The following is a 25,603-nucleotide window of genomic DNA, read 5'->3' as shown; positions in this document are numbered from 1 at the left end:
TTACCCAGGTTCTTTTTTAATAGAATAGAGTGAGAGGAGGACAGGGTCTCTGTTTTCTTGAGCCAGTGTGTTTGTTGATACAATGTCAACATAGATTTATCCTGTAATATATGTTTTGAATTATTGATTGTTCATGCGCCTAGAGTTTTATGATAGACTCCTTGGATAAATCAAACAAATAAAGAATATCACATTTCCCAGCAAATTCACTTCTCATCTGGAAAGTAAAGACATTGCACATGAAACCTGGGATGTCTGGCATAAATGTCGCAAAAATCTGATTCAGTTGTGCATCTTTTGGTCAAAAGAATTAGAATCTCTCTGTATCTTCATTCAAGAAACAACCTATTAAAGGTCAAGCACAAGATCCTCTGCTCAGCCCATGATGCGCCTTCATCGTCCACTTGTTAAATTTTCAACATGCACCTTTGTGTTTTCTGCCGTGTATTTAGATTGTCAGCTTTTTAGGGCAGGGACTGTCTTTCTGTTCTCTACAGCATCGAGCATCATGGGGGCCTGGTCCATGACTGGGCGCCTAGGTCCTGCGGCAATACAAATAATAAATAATAGTTGCTATTAATAGGTGCATTAAAATTATTTGTGCTAAATGGAGACCAAGATTTTAAAAACTAACTGTTCATTTTGGGTGTCTCAATTTTGGAATTTCTGCCTTGAGACACCTTAAAGGGGCCTGGTGTTCAGAAAGTGCTGAGCTCCTACCTTCTGCAAATACGGCCTCTTTAAGGGTGTCTCCAGCTATCTACCCAAAATCGGAGCTTCCTGAAATCACTACTTACTTTTGAAAGTCCTGGCCTTTCTTCTTGTATGGAGTCACTGATAACAGCCTCATATTGTTCCAACCAGCACTCTGTAAGAGAGAGCCATTTTTTGATACACACACTCTAACCTTATGAAAAGAAAATATCCTGGTTCCTCTCCACCCTTGGGTGAATTTTGGGGAACGTTTCATTTATAGTATTCCTTATTAATACACCTGCTTAACATGAAATACTATTGCAGAGAAAATCTCCATACATGGATTGCTTCTTTTGTCTGAACTGGATTAAAGTCGTGTATTGAGCACATGGGTTGTAGAGAGTTAGACAGGTGACTCTTGCAATCATTCATGGTAAATGGAACACACCTTCTGATTGTTTTAACACAAATCGTTTCTTACTGTTTTCTGAATAGGTAAAACAGAGTTGGCCAAACAGACAGCCAAGTACATGCACAAAGATGCCAAGAAGGTAATCCCTGTTATATTTGTATTTTATCAATCAGCTGGGCTTTAGATAGCAGCATGGTTTTGTCCATCACTGATGTACTACCGCATGTGTCACTGCATGGTCCTTCTGTGCGGGGAGGCAAACTCACATTGTTGACCATTTTGGATCATGGTGGCACTTCAGTCAACAGCTGAAAGAAAGCATCACATTTGTCTTTGTGCATCAGTGAGGGATGCTGTTGCTTTAGAGCAAACTTTTAAAAACCCCTGTGTCACTGCCTATGTTTTTCATAACACTTTAGTATAATTCAAATAAGTTAGCAGAAGCCTGTTTAGCTTGCTTCCCTTGTTTATGAGGATACTGTAAATTTGAATATCCTATGTTGTGGACAAATACATTTCTTTGTCTATGTCACTAATAAAAACTTAGATCATTAGAAGTGAAGGAATTTTAAAAGTCCAGTTTGCTTGTCACTATGTGTGCTATTGGTTTGTTTTTTGCATTTCATTCAGCGCGGACAATGAAAATAAGTGACATCACATTCGGGTTCTTAGTGCCGGAGTGTTTGGGTTTCAAGCACTGCCACGGATTGTTTATCTGTTTAAAAACAGCCATTTTCATTGGATTTTTTTAAAAAGCCATATTATAGAAACATTTTTAGGTAGTATTAGGTTTTAGAACATCTTTGTTTTTTCTTTAACAAAATTGGGTCAAGATTTTAAAAATTAGGAGCCTGAAGTTAGGCTCCTAGATCCATGTTTAAGCCTCTGCCTAAATTTCAGAAGTCCCAGCGGCTCCCATTGAGGTCAATGGAGATACACTAGTATAAAACTGGTGTGAGAGTCAGAAACCGGCCTTTTGCGTGTCACAGAGGGAAATGCAGAGCTGCAGCAACGAGGTGTCCTGCAAACTGGTGTTAGATCAAATCTGCCGCTCCTAGAAGTTCTCCAGTGTAGAAAAGACAAGATGAAATGACACACATTGAAAGAAGATCAAAAGTAAAACAAGGCCATAAAACAGCCAGTTCTGGTTTCTTTTCCTCATCCATCTATAATTGCCTTTTAAATGTAATAAATTCCACTTCCTGGAGCTCAAGCACCTTAATTCAGAGCTGCTGCACCTGGAATTGGTCAGTGCTTCAGCTAAACATCAAATGGAAAAATCAGCCAAACATTGAATGTTGTGTTAATTCAATAGCATGCACAAATCAGAGTTTTACTGTTTGGCAGTCATTGCAGTAATTAGCCCTCTGAAGAGGGGTCATAAACTATATGGATAGTTATAGGGGATGCAGCTAATAGCAGGAACGGACTGATTAAGAAAGAAGAATTCATAATGGTCTCCTTTTCATACTGACAGAAAGGTTAATATTTAATTACAAATGCTAATATCCTTATATGGCCTGCCTTAATTTGTGCTGTACGTACAATGAACTCTGTGATGATTTGCTGACACAAGAGGGGTTAGATCACAAATGGGCTGATTCAGAAAAGGGAGTTTAGAAATGTCTTAGGGCCTGGTACAGATCTTGCTCTCACCAGGGTAATTCCCTGGGCTCTGGAGGGGACACTCCTGATTTACACCATTGTAAATGAGCTCAGGATCAGGCCTGGAAAGCCACCTTTACAACAATGGCACTGATTTTGCTTGTCTCTACTTTTGCTACCCAGTCTGAGACTGGCAAGGATCCACAGCTTCCATTGACCGTCTATAGAGTTGTGGGTACTCAGGCCTTATGAAAATCAGGTCCTATGTGTCTCAAGTTGGGCGCTCCAAAGTCAGTGGCTGTTGGCCTTAGAGCGTTGGTTTGGGTAGCAGTGACACAGTCTGACTAGCCTGGCAATGTTAACTTAGAGCTGGTTGAAAATTTTCTGCCAGAACAGTTTTCCATCAAAAATTGCAATTTTATTGAAATAAAAAAATGTTTTGGAACAGTGTCAGTTTTGACAACTTTTTTCAAAAGGAAAAAGTCTAAACATTATGTTTCAATAGTGTCAAAATGCTTGGGTCTTACACAGCTTCAACACTGCATACTTGTTTTGATAGTGTCATTTTGATTCATTTTGTTTTGACTTTATAGTATAATCGAAACAAAATGAATTAAAATGACACTACTGACAGAAAATGTTTTGATGGTCCCAAATCAAAAACTTGTCGATTTTTTTCCCCCATGGGAAATTTTGAAATTTCAGCTTTTTGTTCCAAATTGGAACAAATTCTTTGACATATCAGCATTTTCCACAGAATTGAAATTCCGATTCTCAACCATCTGTAACGGTAGCATCTTTGTCCATATACAACTCCAATTGTGTTCTAGACTTGCATTACAAGCAGATCCTCTGGGGAGATGCTGAGCCACCTCCGCTCTCAATACCTTGGGAGCTAAATCTAGCATCTTTTAGTGCTAGGCCCCTGGAGGGGGCAAACTACGTCTGGGATTCGAAAGCCAACAGGAATTCCCATTGACAACCAGCATTCTGTAGCTATGTTTTTATACCTTTACCCTCTACCAACTATTTACAATTCCAGTCTGTTTCTTCCCTATTCTTCTGTGTTTCTATATACATGATTGTGTCTCAGTGAATAGGGGCTGTTTAGAAGGTTGTAGGTAGATGTTCTCCTACTTCATTTGATCTATTTATTTTTGTTACCATATCACTAGTCTGAGGTGGGTTTTTGTAAATGCTGTCTTTCCCCAAAACAATACCCAACTTCACGTCCATCTCTGTCCACTCTTCTGTTCCACCTTCAGCTACTGTTCCTCCACACAAACGAGTGCGTCGCTAATAAGATGGGTGAGATAGATGAGTAGAAGATACAGTCAGCTAGCCTCTTATAGGCCGAGAGAAACATGTTTCAGGAGGGGGAGCAAATGCTACTGAATTGCCAACTGGTAACATTTGCTATGCATTAAGCACAAAGCCTTGGTCTAAGCTAGCATCCACAGGTCTCTACCACCCACAGAACACTCGCCATGGCTCTCCAGCTGATACAATTACGGGATGAGTCATGTGGGTCACACGGCATGTGGGTCACAGAGATGTGAGCTGTGACTAGAAGAAATGCCTTTGGAGACCTGGCTGGTTGTCAGGTACTCCCATCCCTGCTATCACTGCTAGGAAAGTTCAAGCTTGCCTTTTCATAGCAATATGAACTAAGTTATAGCTGCGAGCATGGGAAATTCATTTTCTGCAATGAACCGCCAGCCCTTTCAGACATAAAGGAGCTTTGTGTATCAACCTATAAATTCTGTGACAATATTATCTCAATGCTGTGATCGTCCAAGTACTTAACTTACCTTGACTTTATGATTTTATTTTTTTTAGCAGGGTAGGCATTATGTTCTCCTGTTGATTTATTTCTAAACAGTTGAACGGTAATAATGGCCATTTTGAGTAGCAAATTGCAAGTCCCATTTTCATCCCCACCACTGTAGTGATGAGAGCAGGTCATCTTAATTGAACTCATTCAGAACAAGGGTAGCCAGATTTGGGACCATTCTTACGTACCCTTGAGAAACCTTGGGTTTGTTTCCACCCTTTTCTTTCAGAATCAATCTCAGCCTTTTGCAATAGATTTATCTAAGCATTTCATTGACAGGCATCCTTGGGAACAAACAAACAAACACTTGGGCATGTCAGTCCCCCTCAGCAGCTGCGCTGGATCCAAAGATGCTATTTAAATGTAATAAAATGTGTAGAGCATTAATCAAAAATAATGTTGGTTACTTATTTCTGTTGCAGGGTTTCATTAGACTGGACATGTCAGAGTTCCAGGAAAGGCATGAGGTTAGTAAATGGCCTGTCTGTATTCCCAGGGACTGAAATTCTAGTTTAATCAGTAATTTAAACAAATCATGTCAATTGCATCTCTCTCTCTCCCCTCCACCTGCCATCACTGCCCTCTGAGGTGCTGAGCACCTCCTCAACTCCCACTGGAAGCAACAAGCACCTAACAGGTCTTGTGCCTGAGCATGGGATCTAATCCTGAGAGCGAAATCAGTGGGAGCTGTGAGTGCTCAGCGTCTTTCAGGGTGAGGCCCCTGGCCTCCAGGAACCGAGAAGTGAAATGTTGCAAACAGGGATGCAAGGAGAATAACAAAGGCTGCGGTCCCAGCTGTGGCTCTGGCCACCTGCCATGGCTCAACCTGCAGCCCCGGCCCCCAGCCACGACTCCGCTCCTGGCAGGGGGCCACAGCGTGGCCTGCGGCCCCAACCCCCAGCCACAACTCTGCTCCTGGCAGGGGACGGGTGTGTGTGCACACATTCCATTACAGGTAAGGGAGGGACCATGAGAGGAAAAGTTTGGGCACCACTGCACTAGTGTGTAAAGTGCCAAGGCAGACTAGGAGCAGAGGCCAAGTCAAAGGAAATGCTTGATAACAATATATATCCTATATTGTGGTCTCAATAGCAAGAGTATCAGAAGGGAATAGTTGTGTTCAGGAATGAATGCTGTCCAAATGTACGTGAGATCGGCCATATTGTAAATAACCCTCCACTAAAGCCATGTAAAGTCATGTTAATGGGAACTACAGGGACGGAAATCAAAACTGAAGAAGAGAAACTGGAGAAGGTGGACAATTTTACCTATCTTGGAAGTACCATCAGTCAAGATGGTACCAGTTCTGAGGAAATAAGAAGAAGAATAGGGAAGGCAAATGGTGCATTTGGAAGACTCAAAACCATCTCCCTTGAGACAAAACTGAACGCGTACAAATTAGTTGTTATCACCATAACAACATATAGCAGTGAGACATGGCAACACACCAAGAAAGATACGCAAAAGCTGGATGCATTTCATCACAAATGTCTGAGAAGAATATTAGAATAACAGAGAGAGGAAGACGAATGAAGAAGTCAGAAAAATGACTGGACAAGGCACCCTCTCACAAATAAGACTTCAGTGGCTGGGACATGTGCTGAAAATGGAGAATGAATGCTTACCAAATATCGCCCTTGGATGGAAGCCAGAAAACGCAAGAAGAAAGAGAGAAAGACCAAGACCACTAATAACATGGAACCAAACAGTGCTGAACGACATCAAGCACCTCAACATGAAATGGGAAGATTTGGCAGTTGACAGGCAAGGATGGTGAATGTGGGTAGCCCAATGTGCAGCAAAGCACGGGATGGACTAAGGTCTAAGGTAAGATACTCTGGAAGAGCTATTGGTGATTCTGTGTGTTCTCTGAAAGGTTCATGCATCCATAGGAAAGAGAAGGAATTGAATAAAAGAATGAAGAGGTATTAACAGACTTTACAGATGATGCAGCATCCCTAGCGAACCTATATAGCATCCTGTACGAATACTACCTCCTCCATTTGGAAGAGAAGCAGAACAGCTGGGCTAATGACAAAAGCGGGGAACACCAGAGACTCAGATATGTCCACACAGCAAAACCTGTGCACAGGCTGGTTTGAACCCAGCTAGTGTGGAGAACAATAACAATGAAAACAGAGCATCGTGAGCTTCAGAGCAGACTTGCAAGCCAAGTTAAATACTCAGGGTCCATGCTGGGCTTGTACTATCCTCACCGAAGCCAGAGCTGTCTTCGCTGCTATTATTACCCCTGCTAGCTGGATTTAGGCTAGTTTGGGCAGCTCCATGCACAGCTGTTGCTGTGTAGACATACTCTGTGTGTCCCCATGCAGGATTTTAGGAATGAAAGTCTTTAAAATACATGGAGTTGAATGTGTAGGATGTATTTCTCTGTGAGAAGCTGTGCTGTGAAGGTATTTAAAGCTGTAGCAAATAGAGCAGGAAAATCTGATAGCACTAAAGATTTCAGACTGGAAAGAGGTAGTCTATAAAGAGTGTACAGAGTTTTACACAGAGTCCCTTTCGTCCTCTGATAGCTGTAGATGGCTTGCAGATCGTTATAGACAGTAAATAGAATGAGGTACATGGAGATCCTGAAGAGTGTGAGTTAGGAAGTAAGTTAAAGAAGAGACCCATAACAGAAGCAGCTACTTCCTTAAACTGCGTGCAAGAAGGAAGGAAAATGAGGAGCCTCTCGTTAGCTCACACTCCAGAGGACGGTCTGTGAGTCAAGAGAGGGACTAGGGCATTTGAGAGATGACCTTTCAGGGGAAAACCCTAGAAACAGCCTGGTAAAGCTAAGATCTCTGTTGATTGTTCCAAAATATAAAGGAAAAGCTCCAGGTTGGGAGTGTCAGTTTTGGATACTAACTGGGTGTGTCTGCATGTGCACGCACTCACATGTTATGCTCAGAGTGAAGAAAGGATTCAGCTGGATCAGTGACCTTGGTCAAATCACTTAAATCCTTCTGTGCCTCTGTTTACGAGACTGGGACAAGGGATAATAATTAATAATAACGCTGACGTACTGTAGAGGGCAATTGTGAATCTCAGTGTGCTTGCCGAGCACATGGAGATTCTTAGAAGGAAGGCGCTAAAAAAGAGCCAGGATACTATTATTTACTACAAAGCATTGGCGAGAAAGGGATACAGAGAGGGAAAATAGAAGAATGCTCAGAGACCGATTGATAGATGATTGCCAAAGGGGCGTATGATATGTGTGCTCTATAAAGTAGCAATAAATACATAAATGACAGTGTTGATGATAGAGACAGAACAAAAATGAATCCAGAGTCAGAAACAGCAATGTGCAAAGTATAAAATACACTGGCGAGGGTGACAGAGGTGACAGCGTGCAGGAAAGAGAACAGAAGACATAAGGAAAGCAAAGGCAGAGAATTGCAAAGGAAGATAGAATACGTTTTTCATGCAAACAAGGATCAAGAGGTCAGTGCTGGAGACAACAATACTAAAGAACGGCATGAAGAATCTGACACTGCTGAGGGCATTGCTAAAACAATTGGAACTTCAGCCAAATTCTGTCCACTGACTCGGAGTCTCTCACCTGTGGGGTAGAATATAGCACTCTCAAAAGAGGATGAGGGCCAAATGCCAGAAGCAGATGTGCATTTTGCAGGAAGAGGAGAAGGAAGTAAAGATCCCAGTTCTCCTGAGGCAGACAGATCTGTGCAGAATACTCTACAAGTGGCAAAAAGTGGGCACCAGCCTTTGTATGAGGAGGTACTGGGGTCCATTCAAAGGATGGACCTAGATTGGCTTTTTTCCTCCCTCAAATTTCTTGTATTGAGCTGGAGAGGTAGGAATACTGAAAGGGAACTGCAACTGGTAAATGCAGTTATATCAGGTGGCAACATGGGCAAATGGATGTGAAGACACAACTGTTATTCTCCAGCACAAAGTTAGTTTGCAACAGATTTATCATAATGCTGGGCCATTTCATTGTTCCAGAACAAGAAGTTGTGAATTCTCTCTTTCTCAAGCTAAATATTTTAAGGATTTGTTTTTCTGTTCCAAATATTCCATCTTGGCCCCTATTAACTGACTGCAACCAGCTTTATTAGGACATCACATGTTATAAGGCCAGGATTTCCAGAAGTGACTGGTGATTTGGGGGGCCCAGTTTCAGACACCTTAAAGGACCCTCATTTTCAGGAAGTGCTGAGCATCCGCCATCTGAAAATCAGGCTCCTTTAATATGTCTTAAGTTGCGCACCCAAAATCACTAGGTGCTTTTAAAAATCTTGGCCAAGATAGCTGTGTTGTGCTGAGCAACCAAAAGTGGTGGCTGAATGGTCTTCTATTAGTATCATAGAAACACTTACATTGGTTATTGAAGTAGAAAGGACAAATATTTTTATGGGTTTTTTTTTCAGTTTATTTTATTCATAGAATTCCCTTGTGCTCTGATTCCCAGTTGGTTCCCCCAATTGGGAGAGAACAGAGGCTCCATCTTTCATCATCTCCCTGAGACCTCTTCACATTCTTAGCCAATCTGGTTCCTCTCCACACTTTAGATCTTCCACTGAAGCAGCTAGCTGTCCACATTTCTCAACTGTCCTGCTCTTGAAGTGTTTTAACAGATATTAAAGGAGACCAGGAAGATGATCATTAAAGATCCCCTGGTGCTTTTCAGGAAGAGTAGGAATTAACTGGTGTCATCTGGCCACAATCTCTCTGACTTTAAGGCCATTTAGTTCTCAGCAAGCTGAGGTATAAATCTACAACGCGTCAGCACTAACTGGCCATGTAGATTCTGCTACTGCGCATTAAAAATTCCTTAGTGCACTTTGATCTACTGTGGTTTCAAAGAGAAGTAGGTCAAAGTGCACTATTGAACTTTTTAGTGTATGGTAGCAGGGTCCACACGGCCAGGCAGTGCACGGCAAGCTAGAGCACTCTAGAGTTACATCCCAGCTTGCTGCATGCTAAATGACACATGTAGACGTTTCTTCAGGTTCGAATGTCCAAGGCTGTGAGTGAGCTATTACTGAGTGTTTAATGCTCAGTAGTCATTGTGTTACGTGTATATAACTCATTGCTTGTCCAGGTGCTTCTGAGATACTTGGAGAATAAAAGATGTCACAGTGTATATATAACTTAATTCTTACGTAAAAAAATTGTGGTCATTAGCTCCTATATAATGAGAGGAGCTCCTTCCATCGTCTCTTACATGTCGTGTTTTCAATTACTTCCTCTTAGGTTGCCAAATTTATTGGCTCTCCGCCAGGCTATGTTGGCCACGAAGAAGGTGGGCAGCTAACCAAGAAGCTAAAACAGTGCCCAAATGCTGTGGTCCTCTTTGACGAGGTTGACAAAGCCCATCCAGATGTTCTCACCATTATGCTGCAGCTCTTTGACGAAGTAAGTCTGGGTCTCCGTGTCGGCGTGTGAGCATATGGAATATGACAGTGATTGATACAAGGAGCTGACTGGTACAGCTGGCATCTGGGTGTCTCAATCTAGGCATCCCAAATCACTAGTCACTTCTGAAAATTTGGGCTAGCAAATAATCCCCATCTTCCTAGTCAAAGAACACGAGAACAGCCATACGGGGTCAGACCAGTGGCCCATCTAGTCCAGAATCCTGTCTTCTGACAATGGCCAATACCAGGTTCTTCAAAGGGAATGAACAGAACAGGTAATCATCAAGTGATCTATCCCTTGTCGTCCAGACCCAGCATCTGACAGTCAGAGGCTTAGGCCCTAGGGACACCTAGAGCAGTGGTTCTCAACCAGGGGCCCGGGGCCCCCTGGGGAGCCGCGAGCAGGTTTCAGGGGGGCTGCCAATCAGAACCAGTGTTAGACTCACTGGGGCCCAGGGCAGAAAGCCAAAGCCCCACAGCATGGGACTGAAGCCCGGAGCCATGCCACGTGGGACTGAAGCAGAAGCCTGAGAAACTTAGCTTCTCAGTGCCCCCTGTGGTTTGGGTCTCTGGGCAGTTTCCCTGCTTGGTACCCCTTAATGCCAGCCCTGGCTTTTATATGAAGAAAACCAGATGTTGTGGCACAGGTGGACCTATCTTGTTCTTTTTTTAATCCAGTTACACTTTTGGCTTTTACAACATCCCCGGCAACAAGTTCAATACATTGACTGTAGGTTGTGTGAGAAAGTATTTCCTTATGTTTCTTTTAAACCTGCTGCCTATTCATTTCATTGGGTGCCCCGGTCCATGTGCTATGGGAAGGGGTAAATCACACTTCCTTATTCACTGTCTCCACTCCAGTCATGATTTTATAGACCTCGATCAGATCCCCCCTTTCTTGTCTCTTTTCCGAGCTGAAAAGTCCCAGTCTTTTCAGTCTCTCCTCAGATGGCAGCTGTTCCCTACCCCTCATCATTTTGTTGCACTTCTCTGCACCTTTCCAAATTCAAATGTATCTTTTTTGAGATGAGGCAACCAGAAGTGCACTCAGTATTAGAGGTGTGGGCATATCATGGATTTGTATAGAGGCATTATGATATTTACTATCTTATTACTGTCCCTTTCCTAATGATTCCCAGCATTCTGTTCACTTTTTTGCCTGCCGCTGCGCATCGAGTGGATGTTTTCAGAGAACTACCCACAATGACTCCAAGATCTCTTTCTTGAGTGGGAACAGCCCATTTAGACCCCATTATTTTGTATGTATAGTTGGGATTATGTTTTCCAATGTGCATTAATTTGCATTTATCAACATTGAAACTTATCTGGGTGTTTCCCAGTCACCCAATTTACTGAGATCCCTTTGTAACTCTCCTCAGTCTGCTTTGGATTTACCTGTTTTAAGTAATTTTGTATCATCTGCAAACTGCTTACCTTGCTGTCTACCCCTTTTCTCAGATCATTTATGAGACAAATTAGGAAAAAGCTTGTTACAAGATCACTGTAGGCCCAGAGCTCAGCTGTCTAGTACAGCTAAACCCTGTCTTATCCACTCTACCAAACTGCCTTTCATGTACCACACTGCCTTTCCAAGGACTTAACCCTGGGAAACAGCATCGTGCAGAGGTCTAGTGGTCTAGATTAGTGGCTCTCAACCATTCCAGACTACTGTACCCCTTTCAGGAGTCTGATTTATCTTGCGTAACCCAAGTTTCACCTCACTTAAAAACTACTAGGATTACCAGATGTCCCGATTTTGTAGGGACAGTCCCAATTTTGGGGTCTTTTTCTTATATAGGCTCCTATTACCCCCCACACCCTGTCCCGATTTTTCACATTTGCTGTCTGGTCACCCTAAAAACTACTTGCTTACAAAATCAGACTTAAAAACACAAAAGTATCACAGCACGCTAGTACTGACAAATTGCTTATTTTCTCATTTTTACCATATAATTATAAAATAAATCAATCGTATATAGAGCAGTATAAACAAGTCATTGTCTGTATGAAATTTTAGTTTGTACTGACTTCGCTAGTGCTTTTTGTGTCGCCTGTTGCAAAACTAGGTAAATATCTAAATGAGTTGATGTGCCCCCTGGAAGACCCCTGTGTACTCCCAGGGGTACACATACCCCTAGTTGAGAACAACTGGTCTAGATTACACCTCCAGTTAAAAGAAGAGATTATTTTGGTGGGTAATCAGAAATTCAGGAATGGGACTGCACAGATTATACTGAGCAGTTGAGAAGGATAATGAATAATAATATCTGGGTAGATCATGCCAAGAAAAGGTGCAGAGTCTCCTGTCCATTGCAGAAAACATAAAGAGTGAAATAGGAGCATTCTTCCTGTTTCACTGTGCAGACTCTGAGCGGTTAGGCTGTACCCCTTTAACATAAATAATGCCTCTCTTTAGCAGGCACACATTGATATATCTCTGCACCGTACAGATAAGCACTATGGACTGAAGGGAGACCAAGGAGCCTGTTGAATCTGACCTACTCATCTAGGAGAAAACTCCATCAATATCTTATTAATGTTATTTCTCATTAAGTACTTGTCTACTTTCTAAGTCAGCCTGATTGTGGTTATGATTTCTCTGGCTGTCTGTGATAGCATGTCCTATGGCTTTACTCCCCTACCCATGCACACTAATCTGGCCCTAGAAATAATGTTAGAGAGGATTTTGGCAGGAATCTCAGACTCAGGAGTCCCTGATTGCCTGGCATGTGTACTGTTTGCTCTTCAAGGGAAATCTCTTCTCATTGTCTGTCTTTGGAAGTTATGGCTGCACCTTTATAAGCTGATGGGAGGACAGAGATAAACACCCTGTGTCTCAGTGAGTCAGCTTAGTGCCTGAAAATGGAGCTGGACAAACATTATAGGTACTCCTGCATGGTAGATTGAGTGTACAACCTATTGTGGGAGGGCTTTGAAGCCTCAGTCTGTCCTCAGAGGCAAAAAAACTCCAAACCCCCTTTTTTTTCTTTGAAGGATTAATAACACAATTTTTTCTTGCATAGATCATCACAGCAGCAGCTAAATGTGAAATCAATTCCTGCACCACATGCTTGACAGGGCAATAACCTAAATGTTAATATCAAGCACCCAACATGGATTTGTATCATTGTGCTGGGTATCTGCTGTTGTGTACATGCGGGGGGACGGGACGGGACGGGACGACTGCCTTGGGACCTTGTTCTTTTTTGTTATTACTAAAGAAAATTCGTGTTTTTGAAAGGTTCCTATTTTAGTATTATAGGAGGAGCAATGATACAGAGGAGATCGGTGTTCACAAGAATGACAGTCACACCCCTGTGCAGGACACAAGCACCTGCTGCTACCCCCTCCGGTTAATATGCTGCGTGTGATATTGGACAGTAGTTGCAGTTATGAGCCCTGGTTTGATCTGTCTGCATGATCCTGCTGTACCATAGATTGCTCTGTATTTCTCAGTACAGTTGCACTGTCAGTCTAACAACTCATCCCCTTAGTGTCCATAGACAGCACAGAGTCACTTAGAGGAGCCTAGCTGCCCATTTACACACACGCACACACCCTTAGTTTAGAATGATGATGTTCATTATCAGTTTTCTGTTGACGATTTCCTAACCCTCTGTGGCTAGTCCCCCCTACAAGGGTATTTATTTTTTGTTTGCTTGTTGTAATAATAATAATAAATACTTTGCACCTTGGAAGTGTGCCTCCCCAGTGATCTGAAAGCACTTTGCAAACACCGGTTCCACTAACACTCCCTCCCTGTCCCCTGTGAAGGGTGCAAGGGTATCTATGTTACCATCATAACACAGAGAGTTATTTAAGTGACATGCCCAGAGTCACACAGGACACTAGCCCAGGCTTCCTTTAGGCACTTTTAGAAATATCTCCCTCTTGGGCGGAAGGGTTTGGCACTCACGTATTTGAAATATCCCCCGTGCTTTTGGCTCTCTTGTGCAGTGTCACAGCACAACAGCCCTGGTGATGCAGCTTTTGTTGTTCGTTCTTGTTGAAGGGCAGGCTGACGGATGGGAAGGGAAAGACCATTGACTGCAAGGACGCCATCTTCATCATGACCTCCAACGTGGCAAGTGATGAGATAGCCCAGCATGCCCTGCAGCTCAGACAGGAGGCCCTGGAAATGAGCAGGAACAGGATTGCTGAAAACCTAGGTAACAACCTCTACTATATACTCTAAGTCCTCAAAGGAACCTGCTTCATAAAATTACCTCCGCACATCCCCACGGTGTGGAGTCACATGCTTCGCCTCATAAGCCACAGAGCCTTTATTGGCAGGATCCTTCCAATGATGGTCAATTGCGCATCACCAGCTTCTACTACCTTAGCCACTTGGACCTTCCAGGTAGTTCCTTTTTCTTCTAAGCCAGCCAAAGAATTCCCAGCAGGAACTGCAGTTGGATCCTGGTGAATGTTGTGACCTCATCTCTACTTTAGCCAGTTGGCAGGCACCATATCCAGAGCCTCCAAATATCTGCTATGGTTTCTGCATCCTATCCTCCATCAGGTTCTTGCTGGGGTTGACACATTTGAGACCCCCAATTCCAAAGCCCCGTGTGCCGTGGGATGGTTTGTCATATGGACAAAGCCTTTGAGCTACTTGGTACCCATGAGCTCAAGTTGTTAAGGGGAAAGTAATTTTCCTGGTGCAGCAACTTCAGCTCATTGAGTGAATGTGCTTCAAACTGATCCCCGTTACACCAGATTCTGCAAAAGTTAAGGTGAGGTTGTGGACTCCTCCCTCCTTCCTTCCTAAGATGGTGATGGAATTCTACCTTCATGAACCAATCTTCCTGCCAGTATTTGTTCCACAGCCACATGGTCATCCTACTGAGGTCCTTCTGCCCAAGCTCAGTGTTAAAAACTCCTGGAGCTTCTGACTGGAGCAGACCAAAGGTCTTAGAAAGTCCATCCTGTTGTTTGTTTCCTTTGACACCAACTCACGCACTTCTAAACAGGTACCTCGTTATTCCTGAGGTGAGCTGGTGGGCCCGCAGCGGGCACATGCTGTTGATCATGCAATCTGAGACAGAGCAGCTTTGGTTGCAGGCCTCAGGTGGGACAGGACATGCAAGGCAACCACGTGATCTTCCCTATGTACATTTGTGAAGTTAGGAATATAGGACTGGAAGGAACCTCCTAAGTCATTCCTAGGACCCTGTTCTATTGCTTAGATTTGGCTTCTGGAGAAGCGTCCTGGTTCATGGTCCCAATGAGCCTGTCACTGAAGTAGAGGTGGCTACACACACTCACCAACTTGACTCTTTTTCTCTTATTGCATCTCTTATTTGAATTGGCTAGTTTTGTAAACTCTTCTTAGTGAAGGGCAGATCCTTGAGGCTCTGACCATCTATGTCTCTTAGTCACCTTTGGGGGGGAGGTATTTTACCCCTCCTTCCAACTTTCCTGTTCATTTGTTGGGCATTTGCCTTTCTCCTCAACACTGCCTGTTGCCGTGACTTATCATTGTTCCTTTATGTTGAGACCTCTTCAGAGATTCCAAGGCCAGAAGGGATCATCCTGTCTGACCACTTGTTTACCACAGATCACAGAACTTCCCCAAAATAATTCCCAGGGCAGATCTTTTAGAAAAACAGCCAGTCTTGATTTAAAAATTGTCAGTGATGGAAAATCCACCACGACCTTTGGTAAATTGTTCCAGTGGTTAATTACTCTCCCCATTAACAATTTATGCCTTATTTCCAGTCTGAATTTGTCTAACTTCAATATCCAGCTGTTGGATCATGTTATAACTTTCTCTGCTAAATTGCTAATAAATATTTGTTCCCCATGTAGACTGTAATCAAGTCATCCCTTAACCTTCTCTTTGTTGAACTAAATAGATTGAGCTCCTTGAGTATATCACTATAAAGCATGTTTTCTAATCCTTAATCATTCTTGTAGCTCTTCTCTGACCCCTCTCCAATGTATCAACATACTTCTTGAATTGTGGGCCCCAGGACTGGATGCAGGATTCCTCAAATTCCTTCGTCTCCAAGAGTGAGGCTCTTGTACAGATGGTATCTTTAAAGAAGGGGAAATTATTGACCTGAAATTCTGCCACATGAAAGATCTCATCTCAGAGGATTCCCCTTCACCTACCCACCCATCTCCCCTCCAAGGCTGATTACTCAGCTCTTGAGGGCCCATACTTTATTTAGAATTTTTCTTAAATTATAGAAATTGTATTTGTTTGTCCATTTTTATGGTACAATTTCCAGTTGGCTTAGTTTTTGAGGCGCTCTTGCTTCCCACACAATTCTTGAACTGGCTGGATGGTTCTAGGGTCTGTGATGGTGATGGGTGTCTAACGAGCACAGAGCAGGGCCTTTTGCATTACCCTTTCTTGCTTCTGAGCGCCAAAAACTTCTGAGCTAGAGAAGTTCTCCCTTGACTCATGCCGGAAGTGTCAGACTCAAGAGTGAGGATCCTGTGAGATGATCTTCAAAGAAGCAGAATTACAGGCAAGTAGCTTTCTCTTACTGAACATCAGCATAGGGTGATGGAGAGGGTGCATCTTTTAAAAATTCAAATAAACCATGTTTGTAAGTAATGGCAGTGGTTGAGAATTCAAATGTACACCTTAGTCCTCTGCTGCTCCTGGTCTTTAGTAGTTGTTGTTTATAATCATAGCACCTAAGAATGCCAGTCACAGACCAGGCTCCCGTTATGCCAGGCGCTGTACAAACACAGAACAGAAGGACAGGCCCTGCCCTAAAGATCTGACAAACTGAACATAAGACAAGAGACAATGGATGAACACAGACAGACCAATGGGGGAGTACAAGGAAACAATGGGACAATATTGGTCAGCGGGATAGGTAGTGGTTACAGCACTCCAGCTGTAATGACTGTCATCTGTAGAGTGGGCTGGTAATTAGGGGAGCAGTTGTTTATTCTTGATGCTTAACTATCTGTGTGAGAAGAGTTTCGTTTCTTTTTGGTATCTTAAGCTTTCTGGAGAAGTGGCCGCTCTTGTCACACATATACAGCATCATCGCAGATGGTCATTCCAATGAGAACTTCACCTAACTAGGAAATCCACTAGAAATGGCTGAGAATTCGTTCTGAGTGATCTGCTAAACCTTCAGTGTGGAATAACAACCCCACAACTCACACTTTCATGAAACCAAAAACTTTTAATTCTTAGTGCTGGCCACATATGTTTCTCAGCTTCTCTCGCTCGCTCGCTCTCCCGCATTTTTTATCTTGAGTGGTAGGTGGCAGAACTCACTTTATACAGAACCTTTGATAGTCAGTCAAAATAGGTAAAGAACAAGGCACATTTGCAACTGAACTTTCAAGAATAACATTTTAAAATGCCAAGTGCCACCTTCTAAATGAGGAAAGAATTGAATTTTAATTTCTGGGAGATTAGTGCAATTTACTGAGATAGCGGCAATGAATGACAAGCTGCAAAATGTGTTTTGGACTCTAAAGTCTGGCTGCAGTAGATTTTCATCTGCCGCCTTATAATTTTCTGAGTTCTCAGCTTTCAAAGCTGAGATGTTATGGGGACGAGCTCAGTACAAGCACCTGGATAAACAGAAGAAAGAGCTGCTTCTGCAGTATGGTTACATCTGTCTGTGAAAGCAGCAAGTGTTACACGTGAAGAAGCTGTGCGTAGAGGTTACCACCTTTGCTCTGTTTTGTTCAACCTTCATCTTACAAAGGGCCTGCACAGTGGAAGAATACCATGCCAAATACTTTGTTGTGTATTTAAAATCCCCCTTGTATCGCCAGCTCTAGGCTTATGTACCACATTTTACTACAGAATGCATAAAAGTACAAAGTGGTCCTGGGTCTGAATCTAAAGACCCGCCCACCCCACTCAACCTGATTCTCTCCCCACCCCTGTACCCAATGAGGCCTCCACCAGGAAAACATCCGTGCATCAACACATGTGGGCTCTGTCATGGCAATGGAGGGGAGCAAATTCCAGAATTCAGGGGCCATCACATAGAACGCCTCCCATTTAGCCTGGGTTTCAGTTATCTCCAGCACCTCAGGTAACCTCAACTGCCCTGGTATCACATGGGGAAAAGAGGTGATAGCAAAGGGCCTGCACCATTTGGAGATTTGCATCTAAAAACCAGGGCCTTCAGTTGTCCCCAGATACCCATAGCAGAACAGTGCCGCTTTAGGGCCCCGCCTGCCATAGCTTTACGTGAATAATGAATGCCAATGGTATTAGCCAGGTGGGTAAGGCTTTCAGAATCCAGCCCTTAGAGCATATAAGATGGGACTTTCAAAAGAGCTGACCATTGGCATGCTTTCAGAAATTCTCCCCATAGTGTCTTTCACACAAGCAATAGCTCAACAAACACTGCTGCATTAAATAATGTAGTTAACTAATTGCAGAGGGAGAGAGAAATGAAGAGAGATTTTTAGGCCATAAGCGGCTAATTGCTAAGTGCAAGTTTTGCTGTTTGCTAAAGAGATTGAAAAATGCAGAGCTCGGAAACTAGTGCAGAGCCTACGCCGGTATGTCTGACTGATCAGGTATGACAGCCATAAGCATAACAACACTAGACGGCAGGGTACTTTGTGTGTAATGTAATCAGCATCGGTCATGACATTTGATCCACAATCCATAGATAATCTGTGGAGGCCAGACCAGGTCCTTGGTTATCGAAGAGGTCTCCTTACGGAGATGAATTGAGAGCTCTCTGGGATTATGAGAGCAAGTATTGAGCAAGTAGAGAGGGTCCCATGCACAGTAAGTATCATCAGTGAGCGGTAGTCCCTTCTGGTATATGCAGCTGGCCCAGGGTGGGTCCCTGGGTTATCAGATCTCCGTGCACCCCAGGCATAGTGAGGCCATTTGCTCTCGTATATTTGACAGGCATGGTGGATCCCATGGAGTAGAAGGTCAGTGGGGGTACAAAGAACAAGCTTCCTCCCATGCGTGCTAATTCTTTAACCTGCTTTTTTCTTTAACCCCACTAATTCTTTAACCTGCTTTTTCTTGAGAAGCCGGTGGGCTTTGATTGCAAGTGACGGTCATGGCATGCACAAAGGCAGCTGCAGTGAGCCACACTGCCAGCAGCGTAGTGCCCTTGTGGCAGTGCATGCCCATGCTTGTATGAGGACTTCCTGGGTCTCTTTTCCAGAGTCTCCCGCAAGCCTCAGTCTTCTGTTCCAGCCCATTTCCTCACTCCTGTGCAAAGTGCCATGTCCATGCGCTCTTCCAGGGGTCAGTGAGACATGAGAAGCATCCTGTGCCCTGCCTTAGACATTTATCCTCTGTGACTTTGTCTCCTTTCAGATGATGTCCAGATAACTGACAAGATAACCATCTCGAAGCAATTCAAGGAGAATGTTATTCGCCCAATCTTAAAGGTACAGAGGGTTTTATTTATTGCCTATTTCAGATATCCTAGGATTTCATCCCTGGGCTGTTATCGCTGTTTATTTTCGATCACCGAGAAGTGTGCTAGGCGTGTAGTCTCTGCCTTGACAGTTTACAGTCTAGCGGCGGCCTGGGAGGGGAACGACTAATTTGGGATTCTCCCCCATCCCAATCCCGGCCTGGCCTCTGTGCTGCTGCAGCAGAGTGAGGGGACCAGAAAAGCATATAATGCCATGGAGATTCTGGGTGGTGGCAGCTGAGACCGGGCTGGGCTGCCTAAGTTACGCCACGGCTGCGCTGGTCCCCGGAACAGCCCGGAGTCGCGCTCCTTGTAACAACACAGCAGGAGTGAGCTTTGGGGAGGGCTTCGGCTGAAGCGGGATCTAGGGTGCGGAATGGACCATGGTGAGCAGCCAGGCCCGGGGCGATGATATGATTGTCCACTCCCGTTTCAATACAGCCAGACCTCAGGGAGAGGGTGAGCTTGGGCTTTACGGGGCGCGCAGGCTGCCTTTGTGGAAGGCACGGGCTCACAGTGGCCTCCTCCAAGGATGGCTTAAGTGTTGCTGCTGATTTGGCCAGTAGGAAGCCACTGGCCGGTTCCCCTCTGGGTTCTCTGACTTGTCTCATTTCCGCCGGCCTGTGGAGCAGCAACACAAAAGCCCTCCCTCTCCCCAGGACTCCCTGGCCCACTGTGAAAGGCCCCGAGGAGTGAATGGCAAGGAGCTCCGATTATTCATAACGCCCTTGACTCACTTCTTGTGGGCACTGCAGATGTGGGCCTGAGTCTGGAGGGGTGTGAGTGAAGGGAGACAGAAGGCTTGGCCCGCTGGTACAGAGAAGGTATTCCATGCGTGGAGGGAGGCGTGCGGAAGGCACGGAGATGATTATGGAAGGAGAGGACAATGGGGGCATATGGCATCACTGGCAAAAGGGGAGAAGTGATAAGAGACCAGATCAGTGAGGTAAGCCAGGGTAGCCTTTACATTTAAGCTTGATGCAGTGGATAATGGGCACCCCGCCCCATTCCGGCTAATCAACATTGCTTGGTTTTATACACAGGGGTACGGCAAATAACCCTCGTCAGGAAAGCCTGTTAGAGCCCCGCTACCAACAACTGCCTTTAAGCATACTGGGGAGCTGGTGTGGTTCTGTTCCCAGTACGGACAAGGCCAAATTGGGGAGCTGAACCCAATGCCATGAAAAACATAGCAGTAATGTTGTCCTCAATCATGCAGTGTCACACACAGTCTCTCTCTCCTACACACACACACAGCTCCCGGTGCTGAGGGGTTAACTCGGAGGAGGAGGAGATTCTGCTGCTGCCATAAGCAGTGAGTGTATGTGAGCCGGTTAATGGATGGCAGCAGAATTCCCAATCGAATTACAGCCCAGGATTCAATCACCAACGTAAGGGCCGTGCACAGAACTGACATGTTCCAAATATATATCTATAAAAACACATGTAATGTGTCAGAATGACAAATTCTGGAGCTTAGCGTCTGTTCTTTTGCTCTTAAGCTTCTTTAAGAAGTTTCTAAGGCAACTCTGTGTGCTGCCGGACTTGCACTTCCAGCACGAACAAGAAGCTTTGTCTTCACTGCAGATGGCACGTTCCTTGTGTAGACTTGGAATCAAATCGCCTCTTGCTGACCAGAACAGCGTCATGTCATGTAGAAGTCAGAGACGAGAGACTGATTAGGGCATCGAGTCCGTTTCACTATTCCCAGACAGTACAGGATAGTTCCCAGGAGCGTATTCTTCAGTGCTTCTGTCTAGTTTTAAATAGAAACCATTTCCCACAACACCTAGCGCGCACTGGAAGTTTCACTGGTGGTAGGCAGCTGCCCAGCCCTGTGCCACGTAAATCTGCTATTAATAACAACACTTAACAATGGCATGGTGTGTTACATCTTCAGAGCACTATACAAACCTGAACGAACCCTCACAACCCACGCCTGAGGTAGAGCAGTATTTGTTTAAAGCTGGAGTAAATGAGCTCAGAGAGCTTTGGGCCAATATTTTTTAAGCCTCCTCTAATTTTGAGTGCCTGCATTTTTAGGCACCCATCTTGAGACACTCAGAGCTTGAGGTTCAGAGCACCCACAGTTCTCATTGACATTAGCAGGAGCTGTGGTACAGGAGTGTCAGGCACGCAAAATCAGTGGGCACTTATGAAAAATGGGGCCTAAGTGACTTGCACAATGATACAAGCGAGTGTCGGAGCCGGACGTAGAACATGGAGATTTTCAGTCCCTTCCTGTTATGCTTCTAGACCTATTAACCCCTCACCTTAGCACCAAACATCAGTGCGTGAGAAGCTCTCGATGGCGGGGATCTGGCATTTCTGGTGCATGCACTTGGTGCAGTGGTTATTAGCCACACATTGTGTTGTGGGAGGCAGTGTAAAGAGCAGTCTGGAGGCAGGCATGATTTCCTGGGGATCTCCTCTTCTAGTGCCGGTGGCTATCCAGAGTGTCCCGTGGCTTGGATTTCCGGCCTGCTGATGATGATGTTTGCTCTTTCTCGTCTGCAGGCTCACTTCCGAAGAGATGAGTTTCTGGGAAGGATCAACGAGATTGTTTATTTTCTCCCCTTCTGTCACTCGGAGCTGATCCAGCTCGTCAGCAAGGAGCTGAGCTTTTGGGCCAAGAGGGTAAAACTAGACCATTGCTGAATGTATTGCTTTGGGGTTCACCTTCCCCTTAATCCATACGCAGCGGGGGGCCCTAACCAGACTTTTGTCCTATAACCTTCTTGTGCCAAAGTGGACTAGTTCATGGGGGTGACCCCTCTCTCCTCCACACCACGCTGGACCAGAGCAGCGTGGATTCCCTAAAGCATCATACGCTTCCTGGATCTTATCGGAGTCACTTGCTGCTCCGCTTGCACATGGAGCTGAGTTGCAAGGGCTTGTGGGGATGGAGTGGGCAGCATGCTGGGGTTGTGGGTGGTGAATTCTGGAGGCGTGGATGTGGAGTATGTGTTATGCATCATTAGCTCTATAGTCAAATGAGAGTGGGGTACCTGGGTAGTTACACTTTACACCTGTGCGGCTCAGGACCCTCCAGGCCAGGCAGACACCCATGGCCCACAGCCCATGCTATACAGTTTCAGTTTTGTTTCACCAGAGCTCTGGCTGGGTGGTAACCTCAGCATCCCTCCATGTCAATGCTCGGTGTGGCCGTGGCCTCCAGATAACCATGTCCTGGAGCAGGAGAGCAGCTGGAGCCAACCCGACAGTTCGCTAACATGCTGCCCCTTTCTCATCCTGCAGGCCAAAGTGAGACACAACATCACGTTGCTGTGGGACAGGGAGGTGATGGATGTGTTGGCAGATGGCTACAATCTGCACTATGGCGCCCGGTCTATTAAACACGAGGTAAGGCATGATGTGCTACCTTGCCCTGGTCGTCTACATTCTGCACCCAGCAGCGCAGACTTCCCCTTGCACACCAGCCCACGTTCTGGATAGGCCACGGAGAGAGGCAGCAAACTCTTCACTGGGATTATTGTTTGTATCCTTCCTGTGAAGAGAAGTTCCTTCAGTGACCATGAGTCTGAGGGAGAGAACATAGTGACTGATCGTTTTGAAACCACACAGATACACACCTCTCTCTTGGTCTTGCATTTGTTTCTACTCTGACACCTATTAAAGTCACAAAGAGATTATTTGATCGAAGGGTTCCAGGCATAAGGGGTTCAGAAGCAGCTGGAGCCATTTGGCGCTCCGTGCGCATACTGCATTCACCCAACGAAGCAGTGCTTGTTCACTTCCCCCAACGCCAGCCCGGGGAGTGGTGGTTGGCCCTGATCCTAGGAGTTAGAGATGAAAGAGACCCATTAGATGTCATCCACTGTGTCCCCTGCAGATTCCAGGTTGTTTGGGGGTTGGACTAGATGACCTCCTGAGGTCCCTTCCAACCCAGATATTCTATGATTCTATGATCCCCTGCCAGGCCGATCTAAGAGGGCAGAAGATTTGCTAATGGTGGGTGTTTTTCTTCCCACAGGTAGAGCGTCGTGTTGTGAACCAATTAGCTGCCGCCTATGAGCAGGACCTTCTACCAAGAGGCTGCACCTTGCGAATCACGGTGGACGATTCAGACAAACAGCTGCTGAAAACCAAGGACAGCTCCTCCCCTGAGGAGGAGGAGAGGAAGGCCCCGACGCTGCGGCTGGAGATAGTCGAGAAGGACAGCAAAAGCCGAAAACTGGACATCCAGGCTCCCCTGAACCCTGATGAAATCTCCTTTATGTTATAGCCATAGGGAACGCCTCACACACCACGCTCAGCCAAAGCAGCCCGTGGCGGCACGTTTCCAGTTGTACTGGTCATCAATAAAATAACCACGAGACATGGAATTTGCAAAATGGCCCATCAGTGAGTAAGGACAATGGTGGTGGATCCCAGCCCCTGGAACTGGAGGGAGGGGTTCTGGAAGGTGACTCTCTCTTTTTGTTATTGACTCTCCTTGGCAGGAGAGACCGTAGGCTAACTCTCCCGTGTCTGCACTGAGTCAGGGTCGGACACCTCTATCGCGGTCTGGAACCCTAGCCACTGTCCCAGTGACACACCGTACTGCCATTCGGTTTACCTGAAGGATGTGGAGAGGGGGTGGCTATATTGAAGTGTGGAAACTCTTCAAGTCAGAGGAAGCACATAGGGGTTTTCAAAGTGGAAGTAAAGGCGCATTCCAAGTCAGACCAGCTGTAGCGAGTCTGGCTCCAGTAAGAATTTCTGGAGAGAACAGGGGTTTATGCACAGCTAACCGCAGAATGTGTGGGGATGGCTTTGCAGCTGAGAGGAGCCATATCAGATACTTAGCTGTGTGACGGCTTGGTTTTCACAGTCACCGTGTGCCCCCCAACCCCATGGGCTTCAGACGCATCCTTTAATTTATTTCAATAAAATTCAAAATCTTCATATGGCGTTCTGCTTCCTAGCAAGGGTGGAGGGATTGGGATTGGTAGGAAGGAAATGGGGATTTCCCCTCCCTTATGAACAGGAGCAAGTGGTGTAATGGTGGACTACAGTAACTTACCTGTCTGTGAAACCCCTCCATTGCCGGCTCTCAAATGGGAACCATGAATAATAGAGGCAAGTTTCCGTCTTTCAGTCTTGGCCTGGTGAGATCATGGTATAAACCCAATCACTGAATGCTGATGCTGTTCCTCGCGCTTCCGTCTCTCTGCTGCTGGCTAGATGGTCTCTGCTCTGCAGGTCCGCTTTCTGGCAAATATTAAATATTTCAGAGTTAACCTAAACGTCTTAGCTGTCTGCGATGTCAGAGCTCAGAGCAAAGTTCCCCAGGCCAGACGAATTGAAAGATGCATTGTCTGTTTTAAGTAAAAATTGGATTTGTTCCCTGAGCGATTGTAAGGTCCTCCCTCTGCAGAAGGCTTAACCCGTTAGAGATGTCGCCATTCCTGCACTAAGTGAAACATTTGTGTGCCGGATGCCCTTCCCTGCAAACCTAAAGACTCTCACTTCTGTGCATTCAAATCAACGCAGTCGTTTGGTTTGGTTTGGTGTCTGTAGCATGAGCCCCGCTGAACACATCCCGAGTACTTACTCCTGGCTTCAGAGAAGGAAAACAGTCATGTGTGCTCAAAGATCCTGTTGCACTTTTTGCAAGAATTGAGGGTTAGCTGCAGGATCCAGTAGGATACAGAGTTCTTCAGTATCTCTCCTAAAACCAGCTGCTGTTATAATCTGGCTGCGTTTCAGTGGTGGGTGAATGACCCCTTCCTGGTATTTCCAGTCTGTAAAACTCTTTGGGATCCTACCAGGTGAAAGATGCTGTGTAACGGTAGGTCATTATTATGAATATAAAATGAAAGTAAAGCTGGAGAAAAGCCCTTCAGATAAGTGACTTGGGGCCCAAACCTCGTAGATTTAAACAGGAGTCTTGGGCACATAAGGAATAACAGACCAGGTGTCACAAATAGACACAGATACCACAGGGACGGGTGCTGTATAAGAATCTGAATAGAGAAGGGTGGTCCAGTGGTTAAGGCCTGGGACTTGGGAATGCTGAATATAATTCCCTGCTCTGCCACAGAACTCTTGAGTGACCTTGGGCGAGTTCCTTAATCTCGCTGTGCCTCAGTTTCCCATCTGTAGTTCCCCACTTCCTTTCCTCCCAGGGGTGTTGCGAGGATACATACAAAGCTCCTGGGTAATGGAGGCCACATACATACCTGAAATAGAATAGATCTGGGCCTTAAAAAGCTGAAGTTAAAACAAGCCAAATCGTCAGTATATCCAGTGCTAAGAGACGCTGCAGCCGTGGGGTGCAAGA

At 45.1% G+C, this 25,603-nt stretch overlaps 1 protein-coding gene across 3 annotated transcripts in view; it reads left to right on the top strand.

Moving 5' to 3' along the window:
• The window catches only part of CLPB (ClpB family mitochondrial disaggregase), a 147,826-nt gene extending 123,334 nt beyond the window's left edge, over window positions 1-24,492 (top strand). The window contains exons 8-15 of one of the 3 annotated variants that reach the window (XM_074954454.1): window positions 1,192-1,247; window positions 4,970-5,014; window positions 9,768-9,929; window positions 13,944-14,100; window positions 19,215-19,288; window positions 21,835-21,954; window positions 22,576-22,680; window positions 23,312-24,492. In XM_074954454.1, coding sequence (XP_074810555.1) covers window positions 1,192-1,247; window positions 4,970-5,014; window positions 9,768-9,929; window positions 13,944-14,100; window positions 19,215-19,288; window positions 21,835-21,954; window positions 22,576-22,680; window positions 23,312-23,563 — 971 coding nt within the window. In that variant the 3' untranslated portion in view covers window positions 23,564-24,492. The remainder of the gene's footprint in view (window positions 1-1,191; window positions 1,248-4,969; window positions 5,015-9,767; window positions 9,930-13,943; window positions 14,101-19,214; window positions 19,289-21,834; window positions 21,955-22,575; window positions 22,681-23,311) is intronic. The other 2 variants (XM_074954441.1, XM_074954449.1) reach the window with 2 other exon arrangements.
• Window positions 24,493-25,603: the final 1,111 nt, after the last annotated feature.

The sequence above is a fragment of the Natator depressus genome, chromosome 1, assembly GCF_965152275.1.
Source record: "Natator depressus isolate rNatDep1 chromosome 1, rNatDep2.hap1, whole genome shotgun sequence".
Classification (NCBI taxonomy): Eukaryota; Metazoa; Chordata; order Testudines; family Cheloniidae; genus Natator; species Natator depressus.
This window is presented reverse-complemented; position numbering and strand designations above follow the sequence as displayed.